General features: G+C 40.4%; 1 protein-coding gene across 1 annotated transcript in view; it reads left to right on the plus strand.

The window, feature by feature from the left end:
• SLAIN1 (SLAIN motif family member 1) overlaps positions 1–22936 on the plus strand; it is a 54459-nt gene extending 31523 nt beyond the window's left edge. Inside the window, exons 3-7 of the mRNA XM_060079898.1 lie at positions 7570–7719; positions 10823–11164; positions 15341–15496; positions 20255–20537; positions 21848–22936. Coding sequence (XP_059935881.1) covers positions 7570–7719; positions 10823–11164; positions 15341–15496; positions 20255–20537; positions 21848–21923 — 1007 coding nt within the window. The 3' untranslated portion in view covers positions 21924–22936. The remainder of the gene's footprint in view (positions 1–7569; positions 7720–10822; positions 11165–15340; positions 15497–20254; positions 20538–21847) is intronic.
• Positions 22937–26997: the final 4061 nt, after the last annotated feature.

The raw sequence follows: 26997 nt of genomic DNA on the forward strand, positions 1-26997 counted from the left end.
TGGCTCCTTACTGGACACAAGCACATAGGCATGTCCTACAAGTATCTCGAATTTAATTCATTTTTTTCTTAAGCATGCTTATCTCATGTTTCCCATCTTAGCAGATGGCATCTGTGTCTTAGAATCCATGGTGTTAGCTTTGCCTTACTCCTTTTCTGCATTCCCTGTATTCATTGGCTCCCCAGATATTTCCACTTCAGCTCAGATGTGGCTTCACATGTTCTCACCAAATGTTCTGCCAGTACTTTAGTTTGGTACCTTGTGGTGTCTCACCAGCTGCACTGTGAAGCCTCCTAACTGCTCCTCCAATCATCAGTCTCTACCCAATTAGTCCATCATCTGTATGTTGTCATAAAATACATATCTGATCATGCCTTTCTCCTTCTCAAAGTCAAGACAGTACTTGAACATTAAAGCCTCTACTATACATGACGGTGCGGAAATGGATCCTCCCAAGCTCTCCAGCCCTAACTCTTCTCCACGTACACCCTGTGCTTCAGTCCTAACGTCAGCCGTTCCCTGAATAGGCATGGCTTGTTCATGCCTCCATGACTTCACATGTGTTATCCAGGATGAATATGTAGAACGGCATTGTACCCTGGGAGATAAGCTCCTCAACCTTCAAGGGCCATGTTCAACATCATGTCTTCTGGTGAAGTCTTTGGATTCCCTCAAAGTTGACCATTGTCCTCACTTTGCGTGCACTTCATGGTGCTGTCTTGGCGCTTGTACTCTTATTACTTGCCTGTCTTTTGCACTACTGGTCTTTAGAAATTGAAGTGGGAAGGACGGGAGAACAGTAACCATATTTAACACAGCTCAGTATCCGTAGCATCTGGCACTGGAGAGCCACCATGGTGGGTGCCTACTCAAATGAACAGAAAAATGAATTTTAGAAAAGCAGGTGGGAGCATAGGGGGCCAGGTAGATTTCCCAGAATGACTGTGGGAATTGAGCAGGAAAAGAATTATGTGCTGTGTGTACCTATGGAAGAGATCGCTCCAGGAGACTGACCTTTATTTTTTTGGTATCTGTCGGTAAATGTTGAATAAAGGAATGACTGTGGGTGTGGTCTGTAAATGTTGGGTGTCTGAATTATTCTGGACTCCGGTTTTTTTTTTTGGCTCAGGAGTACACAGATAGTTGGCCAGTTCCTCAAAGCAGCTCCTGGTTTAGGGAATGATGGAGAATATAAATTTGGGTAGCTGAGAAGAGCCACGAGCAAGGAGATACAAAAATATGACTTATGTAGAAGGCAGTTCTGTGAATTTTAGTAAAACAGAACTCAGATTTGCTGTTAATGAGTTTTAATCAGGCTTATTAAAAACTGCAGAAAGAAAACATTTCTAGGGCTGCTTTAGACTGATTTCTTCACACTGCTGGGATCATTCCAACCTTCTGGAGTGATGCTCCAGATCACCTGCTTTGTGAGAGAGACAAGTAACAGGATGTGGGAAATTAGTGAGCAAAACTGCAGTTTTGACTTTTAGAGTCTTATTCTTGGATGAGAAAGAAACAAAAAAGATGGGAGAAGTAGAGAGGGCTTGTTTTTAGGATAACTTCCCATGCCTTAGTCTGTTCAGGCTGCTCTATAACAGAATACCACAGACTGGGTGGCTTATACATGGCAGAAATTTATTGCTCACAGTTCTGGTGGCCGGACGTCCGAGATCAGGTGCCAGCACGGTCTGGTGAGGGTCCTCTCCAGGTTGCAGACTTCTCCCTGTATCTTCACGTGGCAGATCTCTCTGGAGCCTCTTTATAAGTAGCACTACTCCCATTCAGGGCTCCACCCTCAGGACTTAAGCACCTCCCAAAGGCCCCACCTACTAATACCATCATCTTTGGGGTTTAGCATTTCAACGTATGAATGTTAGGGGCACACAAAAAATCAGACCATAGCACCTGGTTAGAAGTGTGTCTGTGCTGTTTGAAGCCACTAGACAGAGTAAGAGTCCAGCCCTCCAGGACTCAAACCAACTCAGATGCTACACTGAGAGTGGGGTGTACAGAAAGTCCACTAAACACACTTTCAGCTGTTTTGTATATGGTTTCTTTGATTTTAAGAAATGTGGGCATCTCAAGAATTTGAGGAAGCTTTGTAGCCTTCTTGCATGGTTTACTGCCAACTAGTGTTCCTGGCACAGTCCTTCACTTTAACTGTGCATTGTAGGAACTAGCTCATCTAGGCTGAAGCCTATTTAATCCGGATGCATCAGTTACTCCGCACAGGACCTGGCCGTTAGTGACATAAAATCATTTAGCTCGAAACCAGAAGATTCACACGCATAGAGTTCAACAATTTAGCGGTTACTGGGAAGTATTAACGAAGTGCTCCTACAGGTATATTTCTTTACTGGTCCTCAAGCTGGGCTGACATGTCTAGACTCACCTTTGTCTTCAAAGATATACTAAATTATATTAAGTTTAAGAAATTTGGCAAAATCATTTAGATGTCAAGGTAGGAATGGTAGAATGGTTTGAAATAGGGGAGTATTAGTGAACCTGACAAGATTTTGACCACATTCAACATTTATCGATTATATACTGTGTGCCAGATGTTGTATTGGGTACTCAACTGGCTCTGTCTATAACAAGGGGAAAGTGTGAAAATGATTATTTCCAGAACAGAGTGTTGCTTTATTTTGAACTCTTTTAGGTAGATGCAGTACTGTCCTTTTGAGGATTATCACTAAGATTTACATATTAGATCAGTTACTCTTTTTCCTTTTATGTGAATTAAGCCATGCTGCATTCTTAAATTAGATTTTGATTATATGCATGGGTATATATATTCAACAAAAATTTGAATATTTACTATATATACTATGAGTGTAGGCAAAGATGATCAAGGCATGGAAGGAGTGTCATGGTTTCTGGGAACTTTTTTTTGTTAGGAATAATTTTTAGTATGGAAAATTTTTAAAATTTAGATTCCTTCTTAAACCTATCCCATTACCTGTCCTTTATGATTCCTTCTTAAACCTATCCCATTACCTGTCCTTTATGATTTTTCTTGATATTATCATCACTGGAGCATTTATCAAATTGATTTTTGCAGGGGGGGTTATACTTTGCCTAATGATATACAAAAAATAGCTTCACAGATATCGTGTAATTTATTTTTTAAGTTAGACAACTTTGAAGGTGTAGACCATTGGACACTCAAACTAGTTTCTTGCCGAAAGATGAGGTATCTGTCCACAACTTAGTACTTTGTCACATTTATTTCAATAGAAAATGCTTATTAGACAGAAGGTGGCAAAGTCAAAAGTTTAACCAATACCAATTGTATTCTTAACAAGGAAGCTTTAGAAACACTCTAGATGTGGGAAGTGAGGTATAGGGCATTGGATAAGGGTCCTAGTGAGGTGATCTGGAGTACCTGAGATCTAGTATTGGATGAAAAGCCACGTTAGAAAGGAAGAGAGCAACACAGTTAAAATAATCAATGACCAACACAAGCTTGGTAGCGATGCTCAGAGCAAGCTTTCTGAGGGCAGTGTTGGTGGCTGGAACTTGGCTGGGGAATAGACTGCGATAATCTAGTGAGAGATGGCGAGGTCTTGATGAAGGAAGCAGCAGTAGGACCACAGAGAGTGTGCAGACAGAAGTGTTCTGGGAGAGAGTTTAACTTAGGTATTTGGGAATGAAAGCCTTGCCAAGTATGATACGTTTGATCCAAGTTGGAGAAGCCCTTTACTTACCGATAAAACTTTAGAGTAGGAGGATAGGAAAACTTAGCTGTTCCGAAGTTCATCACCCATTTTCTCCTTTATCAAAAGTTGTCTTGCTCCTTTCTTAGGGTCACTTTGATCATCATCAAGCCTCTCAAAACATTTGACATCCTCGTGTTATACAGAAAATCCATTAAATTAATTAAATGGAAAAAACAAAATGGCCCTATGAATGTTCTTTTTGTTTTTATCCTCTACGAAAATGCTTCCTGTTACAGCTCTTACGGTTCTTCAGCTCCACACTGAAGAATAACCAGGAGGCGACGGCTTCCGCTCCCCTCCCCTCTCCTTCTCCACCACAACCTCCGGCACTGACATAACATCGTTATTTTGTTAGCTTGCCTCTGCGATAATTCTCCTCCCTCTTCTTAAAAGCCTCCGTGCCAAAGGACAATGCAGAACATTCTTTCTTGCAATAGATGCTAATTGTGTTCTTCCTTGGGATCTTGCTGTCATAGCCACAGTCGCTGTGCCATTGTGCTGGGAGGCCCGGGTCACAGCAGTCATTGTGCAGAGTAATGAATGCTGGTTAGTTGTGATGCGTTGTCGCCTGCATCTGTGGGTGAGAACACGCAGTCACTGTAATTTGCCTGGCGAGTGATCATATTGGTGTAACATAACATCAACTGTTAAGCAAGTCAGCTGTCACAAAGAACTATTGGTTTTTTTTTTTAATATAGAATTTTTAATGAGAAACCCTGAGTTATAGAGATTGAAGATGTGAGAAGAGCTACCTAGTGTGTGTTGCATATTAACCCCTACTTCTCACTGTGTTTCGGGATCAGGTTTACATAGCTGGTGGTTTAGGGAAGGGAGTGCCAGCTCTGCACGTCTCTGCTCTGGCACAGATTGGGAATTGCCTGTTGGATAAGTGACGTGACTGGTGTCAACTAGGAACGAGGCTTCCTGGCAGTGACCCCTTCGTGAAACTTGTGGATTCTGAAAGCAGAATCACTGTGAATGTAGTTTCCTCAACTAGTTCTTCCATCTGCATAAGGAAAAGGTTATTTCTTCTGTAGTTGTTTGAATGGGATGGTGCTGTTTCTCAAGAATTCTTGCTGAAGTAACAGGAAGCATTTGCTCTTATAAATAACCGTGGTGCTAGTATGCAAGGACCTTACCAGTCTCAGGATTGGAGCTTGTTACTTTTTTGCCTGCCCACAGCCCACAGTTTCTTCTTCTCCAACCCCACTGCCCATTTTTGAACACTTTTTAGCTATTTGCTCATTAGCATCTCTCATTAAAAGTGTCCTGGGAGTGCATTTCAAAGCAGTTCTTTTTATACTTGTTTCTTCAAGTTTTGTCGAATTTCCAGCAAATGTAACGAAGTTATTGCTCAAAGTGAAACTTAACCTAACTTATACTTTTCATCTATTCCCTCCTGTCCTGCTTTAGCACATGTCTAAGTGATTGCTTTTTAGAAAAGTGGATTTTGACTAGCACAGTAATTTGTATGTCATGAAGAGAGAGGAAGTGATTTTAGGTGTGACTTAAGTTTTTTTTTTACAATTTAGGGTCTTTTTATGATCCCAAGATCCAAGGGGCTGGTAATTTTGGAGGAGGGAAATATGTTAATTAGGACAGGAGAGATAACGTGCAATTAGATCATCTGCCGATGCAGGTAAAATTCCTTTTTGTTCCTTATTTTACAGTATTAATTAATACTGTAAAATTAATAATGAATAATTATTAATAATAGGTATAATCCTACCATTAAAAGTTACCTAAGTGACACATGTTCAGTGCAGAAAATTTGGAAAACATTTTTTATAAAGAAAAAATCCAGCAGATTATCAGTTACCTCTATGCCTGCCACCTGAAATAACTAACACTAAGGTTTGGTGTACATATACCCTTCTGTGATTTTTGTAGATCATTTTTCCATAAAGCTTGTTTTGGACTCAAGCAGAGATGCAGTAGATACAGTAGTCATTTTAAGTTTCTTCCATAATCCAAGAACAAGTTCGCATAATAATTCTTGGATCAACATTTATTAATATTAAATGGGTTGAAAATAAACCTTAGGAAAAAAAAATAGGACTATGAACAGTTAACTTAAGAACTATTTCCCATAATTCTAAAGATACGTTTCCTTGAGTTTTTCTTTTGACATTAACATTTTATATTATTAAAACAGTTAAATTTTTGTGCAGAAATAGAAAACATTCGTAATGAGGAAATTAAAAACAACTTTTCGCTGTTATGTAGACATACTGACTGTAATCAAGGTGGCACTGATTGAATGGTTCTTCATGAAGGTAAAAATCGGGCCCTGCTTCACAAATAGCCCGCTTTTACGTATGTTTTCCCTTAGATAAGGTAGAGCCAGTTAAGAATGAAAAGTTGCGTTGTCTCTTCATTTTTTTAACCTCTTCCCTTTCTCCCTCTGACAAGTCAACGTCTGCTTCTGTATAGCTAACCGCTGCTGTTTATTTTCTGCTTCTGTGACAGCTAGCCGATGGCGGAGTCTCTTCCCTTCAAATGTCTCCCTGGCTTTTCCTTATAGCCCTGTGGCAAGACTCAGCCCTTATAGCAATGGCATTAATACTCCCAGCTTCTCTAAAACCTCAAATAAAGCAATACTAACACCTGAAAGAACAGGTAATATTTCAACTTCTCATCTAGCGGCTTGCTTTGTAAATCAGTCACTAAACACAGCTTAAATATCCACCTTTCATTGAAAAGCTTGAGGGTAATCTTACTTATCACAATGGGGAGTCTGCTGCACACTTACTTTGGGTATGACAAAGGCTAGGGTTAATTTGTACTTTAACGTCATTAATCTGCTCTCAATTGTGTATAGTAGGCAGCCTTCACTCTTTATCAAATGCATATATATATAATTATGTGTTTCCAAATGCATAATGTGCTTTTAAAATTAAATATTGAACAAAATAAAGGTCTTTATGATTTTCATTATGATTGAAGATTATCAGACTTTTATTATATCTTGCTGTTTAAAAAACTGTTGGTGCTTTTTATTAAGTCAGGGCTGTGTAGAAAGAATAGTCATAGTAGCTTTTTATGAGATGACGGTCTCGTAGTTGTCTCAGCATTGGTGATTCCATCCCTGTAATTTTCTCCCTTCAGCCCGTTCTTCCTTGGTTCTCCTATCTCAAGCCATTACTTTCTCACTTTCATGAGTGACTACAAGTCTCCTGTGACGATTCTAAATTATGAAGGTTTTGTATGTGCTTCCCTGTATGGATGTGTGCCTTTTATGTGTGATATTCTTATCCATTTATAGCACTGCTGTTTGTACCTGTTTAAAAAATGGACCAGATTAAAATTTAGTTTAAAATATATAATCCATTACTACCAGAGACAAGCATGTCTGATTATGCATTGAAAGTGTACAGGATATGTATTCTTATACCATGCCTTTAGATATATACTTAAGCTAATGGGATGCAGATTTAGCATTATTGATTTTTCTTGTCTTACGGTGGTAAAAAATATAACATGAAATCTACTGAAATCAACCTTTTTAACAATTTTTTTAGTGTACAGCACAGAGTGGATTTTTGAATTATGAAAACTGAATTTGAGAAAACAAAACAAGTGGTTTTGTATATATGAATTATGAACACGTGAAGATGTGCATACTGTCTTGCCATTCTCCTGTCATAGTGGTGTGTTGGTTGTTTTTGGTGACTTAATGAAAACAGGAAAAATATAGATGGGTCTTGTTTTGTTTTTAATTCATTCAGCCACTCTGTGCCTTTTGATTGGAGAATGCCTTGAAGTGCTGACTGTTGATATGTGAACTGTAAAGCACATGCAGATAGCAGTTCTTTAGACTAAGTAACAAATACATTTCCCTTGTTTTTAGGTTACACATCCAGGGGCTCCCCTCTCAGTCCCCAGTCATCCATAGACAGTGAGCTGAGTACTTCAGAGCTGGAGGATGATTCTATCTCCATGGGATATAAGTTACAGGACCTCACTGATGTTCAGATCATGGCTCGTCTGCAAGAAGAAAGTAGGTTCCTCTTTTTTTTTTTTTTTAATTTAAATTAACTAATTATTTTTGGCTGTGTTGGGTCTTCGTTTCTGTGCGAGGGCTTTCTCTAGTTGCGGCAAGTGGGGGCCACTCTTCATCGCGGTACGCGGGCCTCTCACTGTCGCGGCCTCTCTTGTTGCGGAGCCAGGCTCCAGACACGCAGGCTCAGTAGTTGTGGCTCACGGGCCCAGTTGCTCCACGGCATGTGGGATCTTCCCAGACCAGGGCTCGAACCCATGTCCCCTGCATCGGCAGGCAGATCCTCAACCACTGAGCCACCAGGGAAGCCCCGGTTCCTCTTTTTAAACTAGAAAACATTTTAAACTAGAGGTTTCTACTTGAAATCTAAGGGGGTGGGGAGGTTTCAGGCATTTCTCCCCAGGTAATGGGCAAACAATTCTATTCTTTCTCTCATCCCATCCTACTTTGTAGGTGGGGCAATTAAATGCTTCTCACAGTCTCATGACCATTGTAAAATATTAGGACATACTCTGGGCAAAATATATTGATATAAAACATCACCAGTGTAGCCACTGTGGAAACAGTTTGCCAGTTTCTTAGAGAACTAAACATGTGGTTTCCATAAGGCCCAGCACATTGTATTCTTGGGCAGTTATCCCAGGGCAATGGAAACTTGTGTTCACAAACACAGAAACCTGTATATGAATGTTCATAGCACCTTTATTTATTTATAATAAAAGCCAAAAACCAGAATGAGCTCAGATGTCCTTCAGTAGGTGAGTGGTTAGTCAAGCTTGGGGGTACCTCCATACCGTGGAGTACTACTCAGCAAGAAAAAAGAATAAATTTTGATAGACATTACCATCTTGGATGAATCTCCAGGGAATTATGCTGAGTGAAAAAGATGATCCCAGGAGATTTCATACTGTATAATTCCATTTATATAACATTTTGGAATGACAACATTTTAGAAATGGATGACAGATTAGTGGTTGCCGGGGCTTAGGGATAGGGTGTGGGCTCTCAGGAGGGAGGTAGATGTGGTTATAAAAGCGCAACACGAGGGATTTAGGGAGCTGCTCTGTTTTTGACGGTGGTGGTAGATATATGATCCTACAGGTGATAAAATTGTATAGAATTTAATACTAACACATGTACACATATAAAAGTAATACTGGAGAATCTAAATCAGATGGGTTTATATAAGTGGTGATATCATAGTTGTCCTATTATTCTATGATTTTGCAAAATGATACCATCAGGGGAAACTGGACAGAGTACACAAAAGATCTCTATTATTCCCAGAACTGCATGTGAGTGTGTAGTTATCTTAATAAAAGTTCAATTAAACATGCATTAATGCATTCTCAGATGCGAATTATTACACATAGAATGGTTAAACAACAAGGTCCTACTGTATAGCATAGGGAACTATATGTAGTGTCCTGAGACAAACCATAATGGAAAAGAATATAAAAAATTATGTGTATATACATATGTATAACTGAATAACTGCGGTACAGCAGAAATTAACAAAACATTGTAAGTCAACTATTCTTCCATAAAAATTGTACTTCTCAAGATACATAATTATTGAAGGAGAGATCATTGGAAATGTTATTTCCAATAACATTGAGTTATTACTGGTTCTGCAATAAGGTTACAACAGTCTGAGAGTGAACTACTTCAAGGGTATTAATGGTATCAAAAGGCACAAGAAGATGCAGATCACAGAACTGGGCTGAGCTTATCCTGGAATTATCTTCTGAGGCCAACGTAAGTAGAAACAGCCAAGTATCATTTAAGCATAACAATTTCCTGCTTTCAGAGTCGGGCAAGGCTACTATGAGAAACATTGTAATGCTTATGCAAGATTTAACAAGATACATTTTGAGAGGAAAAACGATTATTTTATATTGTTACTTAGTAACAGTACACTAACAGTAACTCTTTCTAAAAAAATACATGGCTGGGGGCTTCCCTGGTGGCGCAGTGGTTGAGAGTCCGCCTGCCGATGCAGGGGACATGGGTTCGTGCCCCGGTCTGGGAAGATCCCACGTGCCGCAGAGCGGCTGGGCCCGTGAGCCATGGCCGCTGAGCCTGCACGTCCGGAGCCTGTGCTCCGCAACGGGAGAGGCCACAGCAGTGAGAGGCCCGTGTACCGCAAAAAAAAAAAAAAAAATTATGGCTGAAAGATTGGATGTCAGCCTCAGAAGTTAAGTAGTCAGTCAGGCATAGACTACTTTAAAAAAAAGTTGTGGGGCCTCCCTGGTGGCGCAAGTGGTTGAGAGTCCGCCTGCCGATGCAGGGGATGCGGGTTCGTGCCCCGGTCTGGGAGGATCCCATATGCCGCGGAGCGGCTGGGCCCGTGAGCCATGGCCGCTGAGCCTGCGCGTCCGGAGCCTGCGCGTCCGGAGCCTGTGCTCCGCAACGGGGGAGGCCACAACAGTGAGAGGCCTGCATACCGCAAAAAAAAAAAAAAGTTGTGGGTTGGCAACAAGATAACTAGAAACTTCCAGTTTGACTATTTTTAGTTGGCTGTCATTTAGGATGACCCAAAACTATTGAAGTTTTGAAGTGTCAGCATGCTTTGAAAAAGATAATATTAGTAACAAAAAGAACAAGAGAAGTGACCTCGTTAGAAAATACTTGTGCCCCAGGTTTTGAACTTTCCTTTGACTTTGAAAGTGGGGATGGGGAGAGGGAGTTCCTACTTGGGCAGAGATTTGATGTCTGATTGTCTAACTCACAGTTAACTACTCATCATGGTGATGAATAGTGTCTCCTAAGTAGCCTTCCTAAGTATCTCTCCAGATTCCAGAAGGAATGGCTTGGGGAAATTGACAGATACTGATTGATGAACTGTAGCGGTATATTTAATCTTCACTGGAATTGGGGCAGTCTTTTCCCAGAACAGAATAGTCTAGTATTAGCTGTCTGTTTGGTAGGTAAACGTGTCTGTTTTCTTGGAATTTAATAAACTAAGAACAAGATAGTGGGTCTCCACTTGAATCACTTGCTTGACACAAATTTTCCTCAAATATTTGATGAATTGGAACTTAATAATTAAGCCAGATTGAAATGCCTCATAAGGTAAATACTATTCCCTGTTGTTCCATAGGTCTCAGGCAAGATTATGCTTCTACTTCAGCATCTGTGTCGAGACCTAGTTCCAGTGTGTCACTGAATTCAGGAAAAAAAGGGACATGCAGTGATCAAGAATACGATCGATTCAGCCTGGAGGACGAGGAGGAATTTGATCACCTGCCACCACCTCAGCCTCGTCTTCCAAGATGCTCACCTTTCCAAAGAGGAATTCCCCATTCACAGACTTTCTCCAGCATTCGGGAGTGTAGGAGGAGCCCCGGGTCCCAGTATTTTCCTTCGAATAATTACCAGCAGCAACAGTATTATTCACCTCAAGCCCAAACTCCAGATCAGCAACCAAATAGGACCAACGGAGGTAAGTTGTGTGCTCCTTTGGTATTCAATGTGGTTTGATCTTTCATACATGGTCAAGAAATGGTTTTAGGGTCAATATAAATAACTGGTAAATGTTTCCAAGACTGATTAAGTACATCCTCAAGACCTTATCAGTTTGGTTGGTGTACATTTAAATCTATAATTGACCAGCTTCTGATTATGTGTCCCAGATGTATAGCTTCAGGAAAACCATTGTGAGGTACCAGACTGAGTCAGAAATGGGGAGCATCTTCGTGCTGTGGCTGGTAAGGCTGTAGCACAGCAGGGCTGTGGAAGTTGGGGAGTTCCTAGTTCCATGGAGTCAGATGCATGGAGCCGCATCTTCTCTCATCTTTCTCAAAACCCCCCATCTCTGACGGCCTGCTCCTAGCCCAGAGTGATGGATGGGAAGTGTGGACCCTGGTGCTTGGAGAGGATGCTGCTGCTGTGCACATCGAGATTTAGGGGAAGTCTGGGATGTGTCTTTCCCTCTGGTGTCCTGACATCTAGAATTAAGATCAGTGCAGCAGTGGGGCTATGGAAGCTGATATTTGGCGCGGTAACGGCAAGTTGATTTGTCCTGATGGCAGCACGGTGGGTGGGAATATGTGTCGTTCTTTTTTGTAATTTTTTCGATTTCCCTCTTCATCATTTATCTTCCTTCCCCACTCCCGGGAGTTATAGATCTTACAAGAACTATAGGGAGAATAATCGTGATATTCTAAGCCTGGTATGTTTTTGCACTGGTGATCAGCCTGACCCTCACACACAAATCCTGTACAGTATGGAGAAACCAACCATATTTATGGAGTCATAGCTTTTAATTATTATACAGCAGCATTTCTCAAACCTGGGCCCAGAAATGATCCAACAAATTATTTAAAAATATTGCAAGGCCAAATACAAATCATACTAGTCATCACCTGCTGTCATGTACTTAGTGTTCACTTTTTCTTCCTCTGTACTTGTATTATTCATGCTAATTGAGAGACCATTTGAAAATATTTAAGGTTTTTTAGTCAGAACGCCTCTCTTTTTTAATACCTTCAGATTTCAAATTTAAAAGAAAACAGTGGCGGGCAAAGTGACTGCCACTAGTGAGTAATTTATTAAAGCTCATAATATCAAAGACAATATTTTAGGTGCTTAACGAAAATTACAGCATCATTAAAACTGCGGGAGAGGGCACAGAGTTGTTTCTGCAAAGGCTTTTTTTGTCAGCTGTCTTAGAGCATCGCGTCCTGCCTGTCAAGCAGATGCTCCCCCTGCATCTGGATTAGTTGTCAGTGGGATCATTGTCCTACCTTCGAAAAGTGGTATTAACTTAACATTCAATACCATTATGAAAAGGGTTACGTGTCCCTAAATCTGTGTTATGATGGTTCCTGTTAGGAAAGTGGAAACATTTCTCAGCCTGGTGTCTGACTGTGGTAGTTTTATTTCTCTAAAAGGTCTGGTCTCCACATGCAAAGGAAAATGGAATAACCACAGCAGTTCTCTGGATTGGGCTTCTGACTAATTAACTTAATGGTTGAGTACACAGGCTCTGAAGGCCAGTATGTGCTGAGTTCCCCCTCCTGGCCTACCACTTATACCTTTCCCAGGCTTCTCATGCCTCTGAGCTCTCACTTATTTGGCTACAAAATGTAGACAAATAATATCCCTTTCTTAGAAAACTTAGGTATAATTGGACATCAAATCATCTGGTACACGTTCTCCTTTATGTAACACGTAATCCTTTAACCTAAGTTTGTCATAAGGAATAAATGAAATAATGACCATTCCATTGCCTGGAGTAAAAACGCTGGAAAAGTGCTGAAAAAGTAAAGGTGGTCTCCCCAACCCCACTGGTTTTTTAAACTTTTATTAATGTGGCTCAGATATCTGAGCCTTCATTTGTTACCAGAGGGTTATTTGAACAAAATTGTGAGAGTCGTAACTTTGAAACCAATCTCTCAAATATCTTTCTAAATTATTAAAATAATATGGATAGAAGAAAATAATTAAAAAAAAATAGAAGTGCGTGTTAATATTTCCTACTTCCATAGCTCCTACATTGCCTGGTTTCCAAAGGGATGGCTCTTGAAAGTTCTTGGTATATTTCTGGGGATCATGGGATTAAAAGGAGCATACAGCGGTCCACCCTCACCTGTGACTTCAGTTACCCATGGTCAGCTCCAGTCTGAAAATGTTAAATGGAAAATTACAGAAATAAGCAATTCGTAAGTTTTAAACTGTGCATTGTCGTGAGTGGTATGAGGAAATCTGGTGCCTTCCTGCTGTGTCCCACCTGGGACGTGAATCATCCCTTTGTCCTGTGTATCCACGCTGTGGGTGCTTCCTGCCTGTCAGCGCCTGTATGGGAAGAACATCGTATATCGAAGGTTCTGTACTGTGGGCGGCTACCGGCACCCGCTGAGGGTCCTGGAACGTATCCCCTGCCCATAAGGTGGGGCAGGGTAGAGCTACTGTATTTGAATAGTTTGCCAGGTATGATAAGTGAGTAAAGCTTGTAGAACATTTGCTAACTGTGATTTTTAGGGTATGGCAGGGGTTATCAGTGGCATGGTGTAATCAGTGTTAGCCTGAGGACCTCCCCTGAGCCCTGTATTTACTGCAAGTCTAGATTTAGATGTTTGGTGGGTAGCTGGCTGCTGCCTTTATTCCTTAAAGGATTCCTAAAGATTGATAGCAGAAGAAAAGATTGAGAAACAATGGTCTAGACTCTGACCCCACTGAGAGTCGGGAACTCCCTTGTCTAACACACTGTATAGTATATATACACAGGAGATACTCGTCCGTCCATTCATTCATTCCACAAAGTGGGGAAGGGTGTCCAAGTGAAAGGACCAGCACGCCCACGGGTACAAGAGAGTGTGAAGGATTTGGAAATTCCGTTCTCCTCTGTGGTTGGCAAGTAGGCTGTGTGGCGAGGGCAGCAGGAGGTGAGGCTAGAGATGGCTGCAGAGCCTGTATCTTAGAAGGACCTTGTCTCAGCCCAGGAGCTTGGGCTTTCAGAGGAAGGGGAGGGAGAGTGGTTGGAGGGTTTTAGCAAGTGGCTGGCTAGAAGTCACTGGCTGTTTGGAAGATGGGGAGGAACAAGACAGGGTGTACAGAGACCAATTAAGAGGAAAATTTTGTGAAAATGTGGATGACAAATAATGAGGTCTCAACTAGGTGGTAGTGAGAGATTTGTTAAATATTTATGAGACAGAATTGACAGGACTTGGGAGTCGAGGGTGAAGAAGGGAGGTGAAACTTGGAAGATTCCGCCGCTTTCTGGATTAGGTGACTTGATGAGTTGGGCTATAATCAAGGGATCTAAGTGATGCAGAAGGAGCTGTGTGTGAAGGGGAGAAAAAGGAATCTGGTTTTGTACTTGAATTGGTTTTTACTGAGTATTCAGATGTATCCTTTGTTTTCTGAGCTTGAGTGACCTGATATATGTACTTTAGATTGGCGGGGTGTGTATTAAAGAGAGAACTGTCTACGTTGTAGAGTTGCCCTCTTGTGGCTGAATTCAAATCTCAGCAGCACTGAGGTCTGTGCGTGACTGACTCTCTGCTGTCCCTTAGTGGCGGAAGATGTACTCAGCAAGGAAAAAGAAAGGGAAGCATTTTTTTGAGTCTCCAAAGGTTTGGTGGTGTACTCATGCCCCTTAAAACTTTCCAGAAGTTAATGTGGTCATGTTGATGTGATGAGTGGATATGTCAAAACATCTCAAGTTAGAATTTTAAGAATTTCCTCCTTTTTTGATATGCTAGCAAAAGATTCAGTAATTGCTGGTTTGACACTTCTAGGTTTTTTTTTTTTATTAACATGTAACAATTCCTAGCTTTTTTTTTTTTTAAACTGTAAGATTATTTTCTATTCTCACTTCGATTCAGTTTTATACACTTATTGTATAGCAACAAACAGCTAATTGATTACCTAATTCCTCCCTCTTTTTATAGAACAAGTGCTTTCCTTTAGCAGTCTGATGGAACCTTTCTGGAGACATGGAGTGTGTTTGTCGCTACCGGGGGTAATTAATTAGCTTGCCTAGAGTTCATAACACATGATAATTTCTGTTTGTCATTGAACAAAATATGATTTCTATTTGTATTTACTTTTGAAAGCTAGTGTTTTAACTGGCATAAAAGTTGTGATTTTTAACTTAGTTAAAATTCTTTTCTAGATAAGCTCCGAAGAAGTATGCCTAATCTAGCTCGGATGCCAAGTACAACCGCTGTTAGTAGCAATGGTAGTTCTCCAGTCACCGTGCGGAATAGTCAGAGTTTTGACTCAAGCTTGCATGGAGCTGCAAATGGAATTTCAAGAATACAGTCCTGTAGTAAGTATGACAATTTTTTTGTGTGTAATTTTAATTAGTTATAACACCATTAGGAAAATCTTACTATTTCATTTCTTTCTTTCTCTTAAGAACACTACAGGAAACTTTGCTCCTTGTGACACTTTTTTGTCTTTCACCATTACAACTGAGTGGTATTTTCACTGGTGCCTATGTCACCAATTAATAATTAGTAAATTATATGCAATCCTTTATACCCAGGGATAGCAGTAGAAGCACTAAATGGTGATTGATTTGTTTACTCATCATACAAAAATGTTTTCTTTGCAGATCTGCCTCTTTTAAGCTGCGTACTTGATACATTTACTCTGAGGAAAGCACACTTATTCTGTCTAGCTGTTACTTTGGTCTTGTTTTTCACCAGTCCAGAGCTTTCCCCTGGCAAATGAAGTTCTATTTTAGTGTGTCTAAAGTAGGATTCACCTACTTCATTTCAGTTTGCCCCACGGTGTGCCATTCGTCCTCCATACGGTTTACCCAGTGATGAGAACAGCACAGTGAAAGTAAAATCGTGTGTGTGTGTGTGTGTATGTGTATGTGTATGTGTATGTTCGCTTTGTGTGGGGATGTGCTGGCTCCAGGGCACCCCCCCACCTCCTACTCATGCTATCTGTAGGGGTAGTTGGGGTTAAGTCTGAGGCTGACCCCTGGGTGGCAGATCCAAGGTCACAGTCCCAGTATTGATATGCCCAATCCTGGGAGGCCTGAAGTGTGTTCAGAGTGTGTGGCCAAGTGCCGTCAACCAGATGTCTTAAGTCTGCACCCAGAAGACTCCCTGGTGGCCCTAACAGACTAACCTGTGTACCTCCAACACATGTCTAGAATGGGTTAGATTTTTGGTGCCTACCTCTGTCATTCAGCGTGTTACACTTTTCTGTCATTATGTCATCATGTCATCTTCCATACTAGCCTACTGGCTCCCTCTGGGCTTGGACCATAGTTCATCTGATTTTCTGTCCCCAGCACCTGGCATGCTGCCGGGAACATTGAGCTCTCAGTAAATGTTTGAACGAATGTATAAATGAATGCCATAGGGCTGTATCTTAGGGCTTGATCTGTTAATATTTGAATTAATGTCTTGTTTATAGACACAGAAGACAACCTGTGAACTAATGGTGGGAAACTGAGAGGACTACTAATTTTATGTCAGGAGGTTAGGACAGTTGGCCAAATATATCATGATGAAATTTAACTGAGATAAAAATTCTACACTTGAGTACAAAAGTCAATAGTATAAGCATAGAAGGGAAAATACAGTTGTGATGGTAGCAGATAGGGTAATGATGAGGAGTTTTTGTGAACTCTAATTCAGTGTGGGTTAATAGCACGACTTGAGTGCCAGAAAAATGTACGTAACCCAAAATAGAATAGAACGCACACTACAAACCATGGCAGGTTTTGATGGAAGTGCTCAAAAAATGATGGGAACATGTCAAAAGGATATGGGAAACAACTTGAAGAAACTCCCAGAGACCAAATCTGGGACAGTTTGAGCCACAGAATAAATATTTATATTAAAGGATTATAACCCATAGGTTATTTAACTGTGGGTCATACTTAATTGAATAAAATAAATAGAGAAGAGGGGAAATTCTTCTCTATAGAAGAATTGCAATTGATACATGAAAGAAATGAAGAAAATAGAAAAACCATTGTAAGTCAAGCATAATAATGAGAGAAAACAAAAAAACCTGAGAACAATGTTCATGTGTAAGAGGAGGTCAGTCATGAACTTGTTTCAGATCTCAGGACTCTGCTCTCATTGACTTTTATTCCTAAGCATTGTAAGAGAATGTGCTTTATACATTCTAAGTGTGTATCATGAAGATTCTAGTTCTGGGCCGTTCTGCTTTCTGGAGTGAACAAAGGTGGGATAGAGAAAGTTGGAGAGGCAGCCTGATATAGAAGGAAGACACTGGGTTAGCAGTCAGAAACTTGAGTTGGGGTGTTTTCTTTCTTTCTTTTTTTTCTTTTATTTATTTTTGGCTGCTTTGGGTCTTCGTTGCTGCGCGCGGGCTTTCTCTAGCTGCGATGAGCGGAAGCTACTCTTCCTTCCGGTGCGCGGGCTCCTCACTGCGGTGGCTTCTCTTGTTGCAGAGCACGGGCTCTAGGCATGCAGGCTTCAGTAGTTGTGGCACGCAAGCTCAGTAGTTGTGGCTTGCGGGCTCTGGAGTGCAGGCTCAGTAGTTGTGGCTCACGGGCTTAGCTGCTCTGCGGCATGTGGGATCTTTCTGGACTAGGGCTCGAACCCGTGTCCCCTGCATTGGCAGGCTGATTCTTAACCACTGTGCCACCAGGGAAGTCCCTGGGTCTTTTCTTAATCATAAGTTCATGGAAAAGCTCCATATCCTTTCTGATTCTTGTTTTCTCATTTGTAAAATTAGGATTGTGTCTATTGATCTTAACTAGTTTCTCTTTGTTATTTTTTTAAACTCAAGGGTGGTTATCTATCTTGTGTGTAGGAGAATTAATAGGAGTAATAGGAGTATCTTCCTGAATATCTGTTCCGTAATTTCATTTCAAATGATTTTGAAATTTTATTGAATCTGTAGATAAATTTTAGAATTGGTATCTTAACAATATTAGTCTTCTAATGCATTAACATGGAACATTCTTTCATTTATTTAGATCATCTTGTCTCTCAATGTTTTGTAGCTTTCTATATAGAGGTTAATACATCTATAATTTATTCCTAAGTATTTTATTTTTAAAATGTTTTTTATAAATAGTATCTTTTTCAAATTTTAGTTTCTACTAGTTTGCTGGTATTTAGAAATACAATTGATTTTTGTATTTTGATGTTGTATTCAGCAGCTTTGCTAATAACTTTATTTATCCTAATAGTTATAAATTTGGAATATACCCATAACATAATGCATCTGAACACCAACGCATATTCAAGAATGTTCATAAAACCCCAAACTTAGAAATAACCAAGCTTTTTATCATCAGGAGAATGGAGTTTGACATTCGTTCAATGGAATACCTATAGCAATGCAAATATGGATGAATCTCAGAAACATAATATTGAGTCAAAGAAGCCAAAGAAGAGAACATACTATATAATTCCATTCACATGAAGTTCAACATAGGAATAACTAGTCTGGGTGATAAAAGTGCAAATAACAGTCACTTTGGGGGAGTACTGACTGGGAGAGGGTATGTGAGAGCCTGCTGCGGTGCTGGCAGTGTTGCACGTCTTGCTGTGGATATGGTTACACGTGTGTGTTCACTTCAAAATTTCGTTCCGCTCTAGGCTTAATAGGTACTTTACGTATATCGTGTTTCAGAAAAAACTGGGCTAAATTCACCTGTTGAGTTTTTTTTTAAAAATTAAGACTTTGTTTTTGAGCAGTTTGAGGTTTACAAAAACATTGAGCGAGAAGTACAGAGTTCCCATTATCCCCGCATGTCCCCCTCCCCTCCTCCAGTTTCCTCTGTTATTAACATCTTGCATTAGTGGGGTATGTTTGTTACAGTTGATAAGCCAATATGTTGGAACATTCAGTTAGAAGCTCCTAAATTAAGGAGTTGTAGAATTGGTTGGAAAGGATCTTAGAGATGATTTGCCAGCCAACACAAGTTTACTGTATCCCTAAAGCTTGATGGAAACAGAACTATAGCAGAATCTTACAGAGACCTCATTTTTCATCGAATTTTTTGGCTACTTACTGTACACATACATCAGCATTCCTACATGTAGATTTCACCTACTGTATACTTGAACAAAGCTAATTTAAGGAAATATTTTCAAGAGATATTAAAACCATAGACGTTCTTTGTCTTTCTCCTCACTTTCTATCAAAGAGATATCTATTGTATATTCTGTGCTTAAGTTCAAAATCAGTTAAACTGTTTTAGAAAACAGGGTCCGTTTGTGTTAACCGCATCACGAGTGTACTAAGCAGCAGAGGCTAGAGTGGTTAGTAAATGACAGGTACTGTTGTGTGTATTAAGTTCATGTTAAATTGGTGATTCAGTTTTTTCCTTGGAGAAAAGGATTTATAAAATTTAAAAATTTCTGCCAAACAGTTGTTTTTTAATGTGAAATAGTGCACAATGATGGGCCAGTATATTGATGAAGTTCTTAAGGGTTTTTGCCCAGAGAGCTCCCTTCGTTTCACAGATTCTGCTGCTGTTATCAAGGTAGTACTTGCTGAGTGGTTACTCAGCCATTGTAAGGCTTTATGTGGATTAACTCATTTAGTCCTCCCACCAACCCTATGAGATAAATGTCATGATGAAAATTATGTAAGAAATATGTCTGTAATAAGCTGTTGGTGCCTTCCGATGCCACCTGTCTTCCCTTCTATAATTACTATAATTACTGCTATTAAATTGTCCCCTTGTTTTATCCTCATGAAACCACCCCCAGTGCAACCATCAAGCAATCCTAATGTCTTCAAAGCAAGCAAGCAAGCAAGGAGGAAATCCTGTGAGAACTCAGAGATGCTCAAATTTGTTAAAGGAAAGAAGGTGGTTGTTCCAGCTGGCTTCTAAATATAGTCAGGCACTCAGAAATGTTGCTGCTGATTGACAGAGAAGGAGATGCTTGTCAAGAAGTAGAATTTTCCAATACTAAATGCAGTCTGGAACTCGTATCTCATTTATCTACGTGCATATATGTAGATAAATTTCTATATATCTAAAACCCTTTCAGCAGTATCAGCTTCTTTGAACATAACACACGTGTAGATAGTGGTAAGCGTTCTCTCACGTGAGTGTCCTTTGTTCTTCTAGTTCCGTCACCAGGGCAGCTTCAACACAGAATCCACAGCGTGGGACATTTCCCAGTGTCTGTGCGGCAGCCTCTTAAAGCCACAGCCTACGTGAGTCCAACCGTTCAAGGCAGCAGTAACATGCCTTTATCCAACGGCTTACAGTTATACGCCAACACGGGGATCCCTGCCCCCAACAAAGCTGCAGCTTCTGGGATCATGGGCCGCAGCGCACTCCCAAGACCTTCATTGGCACTAAATGGGAGTAACCTGCCTCGAAGCAAAATTGCACAGCCTGTCAGAAGGTAAGAACCTTTGCTCGTTCGTCTGCACGGCCTCCTTTGCAGGCTGCAGTTAGAAGCTGCTCCGGGGACCATCCTGACTTCCCCTCTGTCTGACCCTGGTAGGTCACTCTGCTGCTTCGGGCCTGACGCGTGACCTCCTGCCTCTGGGTTCAGTACCTTTTTAATCAATTTTTAATCAAAATGGGCAAAAATGTCGTTAGGCACATGCACATACACACCCTCCCCCAACAGTCACGATTTTAAAAGCATCTTAGTGATATTTAACTGGGGCTGTATTAGCTTATGTTGGTATAAGTTTGGTATGTTCCAGGTAGAATTTTTGTTTTTTTCTTTCAAAATTCCAGCCTGCTTGCAGGGCACCCGTTCGATGATCTTATGGTTGTGACGTGCCCTTCTTGAACTGGATCTCCTGGAGTGTCTTACGGTTAAAAACAATTCCATAAAAGCGAGTTGAGGACAGAGTAGAAGATGAGAAAATGGAGGCAGTAAATCAACTCTGACAGGAAAATTTGGAGGAGGAGAGGGAGGGAGCCATGGCAAAAGTGTGAAGAGGGTGTGAGAACAAGTAATTCTTCTTTATGCATCGGGGAGCTATAAATAGTTCTTATTTTCCGATAAATAGGTGCTCGAAAACAAATTCAGAAACTATTGTAAAACAAACATAGAAAAGTAAATAATCCTGCTATCCAGATAGAAATCATTTTGGTGCATGTTTGTTCAATGCCGGGCTGTGTTGCGTTTGTGACTGAATAGAATCACATAATTTGATGTATGTAGGTCATTGTGGACGGTCCATTTATCCTCGGATATATGTCTTCAAACTAACCTCTTGGAAGGGCTGTCACTGCCAGACAATGCGAAGGTCTGTTGCCACAGACTTAGGCAAACATTGGATATTATCATTCTTTTTAAATTCTCTGCCAATATAATAGGCAAATCTTTGATTATTTGTAAGACAGAATAACATGAAGAAATTTTCAATTTGTATTCAATGAAGTAACCACTTATGTTTTTAGGCCATTTTTTCTCCTGAGTTTATCTGTTTCTGATTTTAAAATATTCTTTATACACTAAGGGTATTGATCATTTTCCACTTAGGCTGCAAATCTGCTTGTTCACATACAACATGTGTGGCAATGTGCCGAGAACTGGGCTTTCCATTAGGTGAGCATGTTGAAGGCCCAGAAATACAAGGTACACTTGGGAAGGTGCCAGCACGTTGTCACGGCTGGAGTGGCGGAGAGATCAAAGTAAGTGATGGGACTCGTGGGATTACTTACAAGCCGTGTCCTTTTTTCATTCCTTTATAGTTTCCTTCAGCCTCCAAAGCCTCTGTCTTCACTCAGCACTCTGAGGGATGGAAACTGGAGAGATGGTTGCTACTGATGCAGTTCTATGTACGTTAGAACAGCTGGAAAGAAGTGGAAATGAGGGTCGTGTTACCTAGCTGGCTGGGTAGCAGCGGATGTCGGGATATTCTTTCCCTTCTGCGTTTTAACATATTTACTGCATTGTTTTTCAATGGACCAATCACCAGAGACTAATTATTGCACTTAAATATTTGCCTGAGATACTGCAGCGTTCACAAATCCATGGTTGCAGTATTGTGACACTTAGAGCTAGGAAGTTTTTGTAGAACTGATATGTACCTGAATCTTTTTTGAGAGAATTGAGATGTATCCATAATGCTTTCTTTGCCATCTGAGTTTCTTAAAGTAACTTGTTCAGTCTACTTACATGTTCTAAACATCTTCCCATTACATGTTCTGTATTTTAATACACTGCATCTTTACAACCAGGTTCTATAACGTATGCTTTGAAATTCTCTTTTTTATAGTTTACAGGAATTTTATTTTTTGTGCCTATTTCTTTTTACACCTACGTGAACCACTATGGAACAACTTAAATTTTGTGCCATAAAAATATTTTTGTGGTAAGGTACTATTTTTTTAGCTCTAGGGATATATCAGCAAAAATCCATCATAACAATTTGAGAGACATAATTTTATGTTGAATGAGCACAATGTAATCTGAAGCATTGAACACTGAGACAGCCAAACAACAGAGTGAAATGGTCTTGTCGTTTCATTGTTAATTTATTGTCATACGTGGGTTTCATATTTATAATGGCATCACAAGCTCATTGCACTTAATACCTGCAATGTTTGCTACTGTACTACAGTTGATTTTCAATACTTTTACAGAAGATGAAACTGTAACATTTTATTAATAATGCTTCTGGAAATGAACGCATTTTAAAGCAAATAAATCTTTTTGATAGACCTTTTACAAAATCCATTTGCACTAATGAATGCTTTCTTATGGTATATGACTTAATATTTGTTACTGTGTACACTGCTGTTTTGGAATGTTCAGAAATAAAGACTATTTCAGCAATACCAGGTCACGCATGAATGCGCAGCATAAACAGTACAAATACCACGCCTACGTTTCACCACGACTGTGAAAGTATTGTCACTGTTATGCTCTTGTACAGGGCGTTTATACCTGAGGCGGGTAGGCAGGATATTCGCACTTGTAAACAATTCTCTCTGAAATGCTTGGGATAAGAGATGTGAGGCTTTAGTTCTGCAGTGGGGTTTCGGTACCACTGAGGATGGTCACTAGAACCCAAGGAGCCTCTCGCCCAGAAACCCATTTGTGGATGAATACTGTCAGTGGAGATTCCAATATTTTATAGGGGTTGAACTTGAAGTATTTCTTTTCTCAGTGTCAGTAAAATAGCAAAGTATTATCATTAGTCTACACTGTATTTGATGTACATTGGAAAACTTTTCACCTGAAGTTGCTATGGAAATGTTAGGTAAAAGGTTTCAATGTTAAGTTTTAAAACAGACTTCTCCCGAAGGTCATTAGAGATTTTTATTTTTAAGAAGTGTGCCTTTCTACATAGTTCCATGGGGAACTAAAAGACTGGCTTTTAATTAGCCTGTCCTTCAAATGAAATGTGGGCTAGAGGAGGTGAGGTATCAAAGGAGAAGTGATATTTATTGAGCACTTTGTTAGTGACAAGGACTGTGCTAGAAATTTTTTATATATTTGTCTAATTTTTAACAATCAATCAGCTCCTATTACCACCACTTAAAAAATAAAGACCCTGAGCCCAAGGGATGTGACATTAACCTAGTGTAAACATGTAGCTAGTAAATAGTGAAGCTGACTTTTGAATCCAGGTGTATCTGATCTCAAAAGTCTGTTTTTGCCACTACTGTGCTCTTCCTATGAACATATGTAGTTCAGTTAGTACATTTTTTTAAAATGAGTTTATATTCTGCTGAGAAGATGAAAGGATTCAACTCATTTGCAAATCAAGTATTTCATTTATATTCAAAAAAGTCTGTTCAGCCCTTGGAATAAAAACCAAAGATCCCTGTATCTTGGAATTTACATTCTAGTTAGGAGAGAGACAGTAAACCACATACAAGTAAGTAAATCACAGTACGTTAGGTCTTAAGTGCTATGGCAAAAAAAGAAGAGATGAAAGTAAGGGAGGAGGTGAGAAAATGGAGATGGGGAGAGATCAAGCATTAAGTAGGGTCATCTGGGTAGATCTCACTAAGAAGGTGACACCTGAACAAAGACAAAATGGTGTTGGTGATTATTTTCACAGTTCTCCCCAGGATGGTATGTAACATTTATTCGAGATGCATAGGAGAGAATTTAATATATTGCATCAATAGATGCCCTAGGGTATGGTCCGCACATCAGCATCTCTTGGAAACATTAGAAAACGCAGATCCTCAGGCTCACCCCACACCTCTTGAATCAGCTCTCTAGGTGATTTACAGAACCCCCTTTGAGAAAAGCTGCTGGAAAGGAGGGAGCAGCCTGCGCAAAGGCTTAGGGCAGAGCGTGCCTGGGGTGTTTGAGGAAGAGCAAGGAGGCCATTGTGGCTGCAAGCAGAGGGAACAAGGAGGCGGCAGTAGAGATGAGGTCCGAAGGGAGACGGGGAAAGATCACGTAGGGCATGTGGGCCACTGTAAGGCTTCGATTTTACTCTGGAAATGGGAGCTATGCATGGTTTTGAGCAGCAGAGTTTATGATTTGAGTTTTTAAAAGCATCACTCGCATTTGGTGAGAATAGACTTAAGAAATGAAGATGCTGTGAAGGTGAGTTAAACTATTTAGTCCAGATAAGAGATGATGTGGAACTGGACCAGCAGGATAGCAATGGAGGAGATAGAAATGGTCAGATTCAGTCTGTCTTCTAAAACTACAGCTATCAGGATCTCTTTATGGATTGGATATACTGTGTTAGAGACCAAAAGAAAAACTCCAGGTGTTTTGGGCTGGCAACTAAAAGGATGGAGTTCCTCCAACAGAGACGGGGAAGCTGCGGGTGGAGTAGGCTGGAAAACCATGATTCTGGCTGAGCTCAGTTATGCTCTCTAGGGAGTTCCCTGGCAGTCCAGTGGCTAGGACTCGGCGCTTTCACTGCCGGGGCCTGGGTTCGATCCCTGGTCAGGGAACTAGGAGCCCATAAGCCATGTGACACGTTCCAAAAAAAACAAAAACAAACCAGTTACACCTTCTATCTCATGTGCATTCTTCACTGTAACAAACCAGGACTCATACAGGAAAAGGGATCCTGAGATGCTTAGTTCTGCAACATTCAAGGGAACTATGGTGCTGAGTTAACACAGACAGTCTAGCCTGGCTGACATTTGTATTAGTTATTGCTGCATAACAAGTTACTACAAAACTAAGTGGCTTAAAACATTATTATCTCAGTTTCTATGGGTCTGGAACCTGGCCACAGCCTAGCTGGGTCCTCTGGCTCAGGGTTTCTCACAAGGCTGCAGTCATCCTGAGACTCACTAGGGAAGAATCTGCTTCCAAGATCACTCAGGTGATTGTTGGGCCGATTCATTTCCTTGTGTGCTATTGACCAGAAGGTACCGTTGCTTTCTTGCTACATGGACCTCTCCTTGGGCAGCTTACAACATAGTGGCTTGCTTCATCAGAATGAGCACGTGAGAGAGAGAGAGGGAGGGAGAGAGGGGGGTAGAGAGAGAGAGGGAGAGAGGGAGGGAGGGGGGAGAGAGAGAGAGAGAGAGAGAGAGAGAGAGAGAGGTTGGAAAAGGGAGAGCATGAGCCAGAAAGCTGGCAAGTTTTCTGTTGTGACTTAATTTTTAGCAGTGACGGCACATCGTTTTTGCCATGTTTTATTCATTGGAAGCAAGTCACTATGTCCAGCCCTCATTTAAGGGGAGGGGATTACACAAAAATATTAATTCCAGGAGACAAGGGTCATTGGGGCCATCTTAGAAGCTGCCTGCAAAACACTGCCAACCACTTTACTAGATAATGCTAACCTAATTTCCCATTAGTTGTATTACTACTGTACATGTTTGCCAGGAGGCTATGAGAATTCCTGTTACTACACATATTTGGTATTGTTAACTTTTGGTATTAACATCTTTAACTTTTTTTTTTTTTTTTTTTTTTTTTTTTTTTTTGTGGTACGCGGGCCTCCCACTGTTGTGGCCTCTCCCGTTGCGGAGCACAGGCTCCGGACGCGCAGGCTCAGCGGCCATGGCTCACGGGCCCAGCCGCTCCGCGGCATGTGGGATCTTCCCAGACCGGGGCACAAACCCGTGTCCCCTGCATCGGCAGGCGGACTCTCAACCACTGCACCACCAGGGAAGCCCTACATCTTTAACTTTTAAGTCTGTGGGTGTCTAGTTGTGTTTCATGGTTTTAATTTTCATTTCCTTGGTTGTAGTGAGGTAGAATACCTTTGCATTTGTTTATTGAACATTTGCGTATCATCTTTTATGGATTCCTGTTCAGGTCTTTTGTCCATTTTTCTATTGGGGTTTCCTTACTGATTTGTAGTAGTTATTTATATAGTCTTCTACAAGCCTTTTGTCAGTTATATGTGTTAAAACTATATCTTCACACTGTGTAGCTTACCTTTTAATTCTTTTAATGAGGTATTTTGATAGAATTATTAATTTTAACATAGTACATATTTACCATTTTTTAAAAAAAAGATTAGTCATTTTGTGTCTTGTTTAAAGAGTATTTCCTGACCCTGGAATCGTGAATATAATCTCCTGTATTCTCAACGTTTTATTATTTTGCTTTTCACCTATATTTTATATTGTTCATGTGGATTTATAGTTGTCCTAGTAACACTTACTGAAAACTTTGTCCTTACCTCACTGTTCTTTGTCATAATCAGATGTCTTTGTGTGTGTATGTGTCTATTTCAGAACTGTCTATTCCTGTACCAGAACCATACTGTTTTAATCTCTATAGGCTTATAATTTACATTTTGCTAAATAGAGTAGTTTTGCTATCTTTTCCTTCAAGAGTGTCATGGATATTCTTGTCCCTTTGCATTTCCATATGTATTTTTAAACAAACTAGCCAGAAAAACATCCTGTTGGAATTTTGATTGGATTGCATTGAATTTATAATTCAATATGTTGGA

The sequence above is a fragment of the Mesoplodon densirostris genome, chromosome 17 (genome assembly GCF_025265405.1).
Source record: "Mesoplodon densirostris isolate mMesDen1 chromosome 17, mMesDen1 primary haplotype, whole genome shotgun sequence".
NCBI lineage: Eukaryota > Metazoa > Chordata > Mammalia > Artiodactyla > Ziphiidae > Mesoplodon > Mesoplodon densirostris.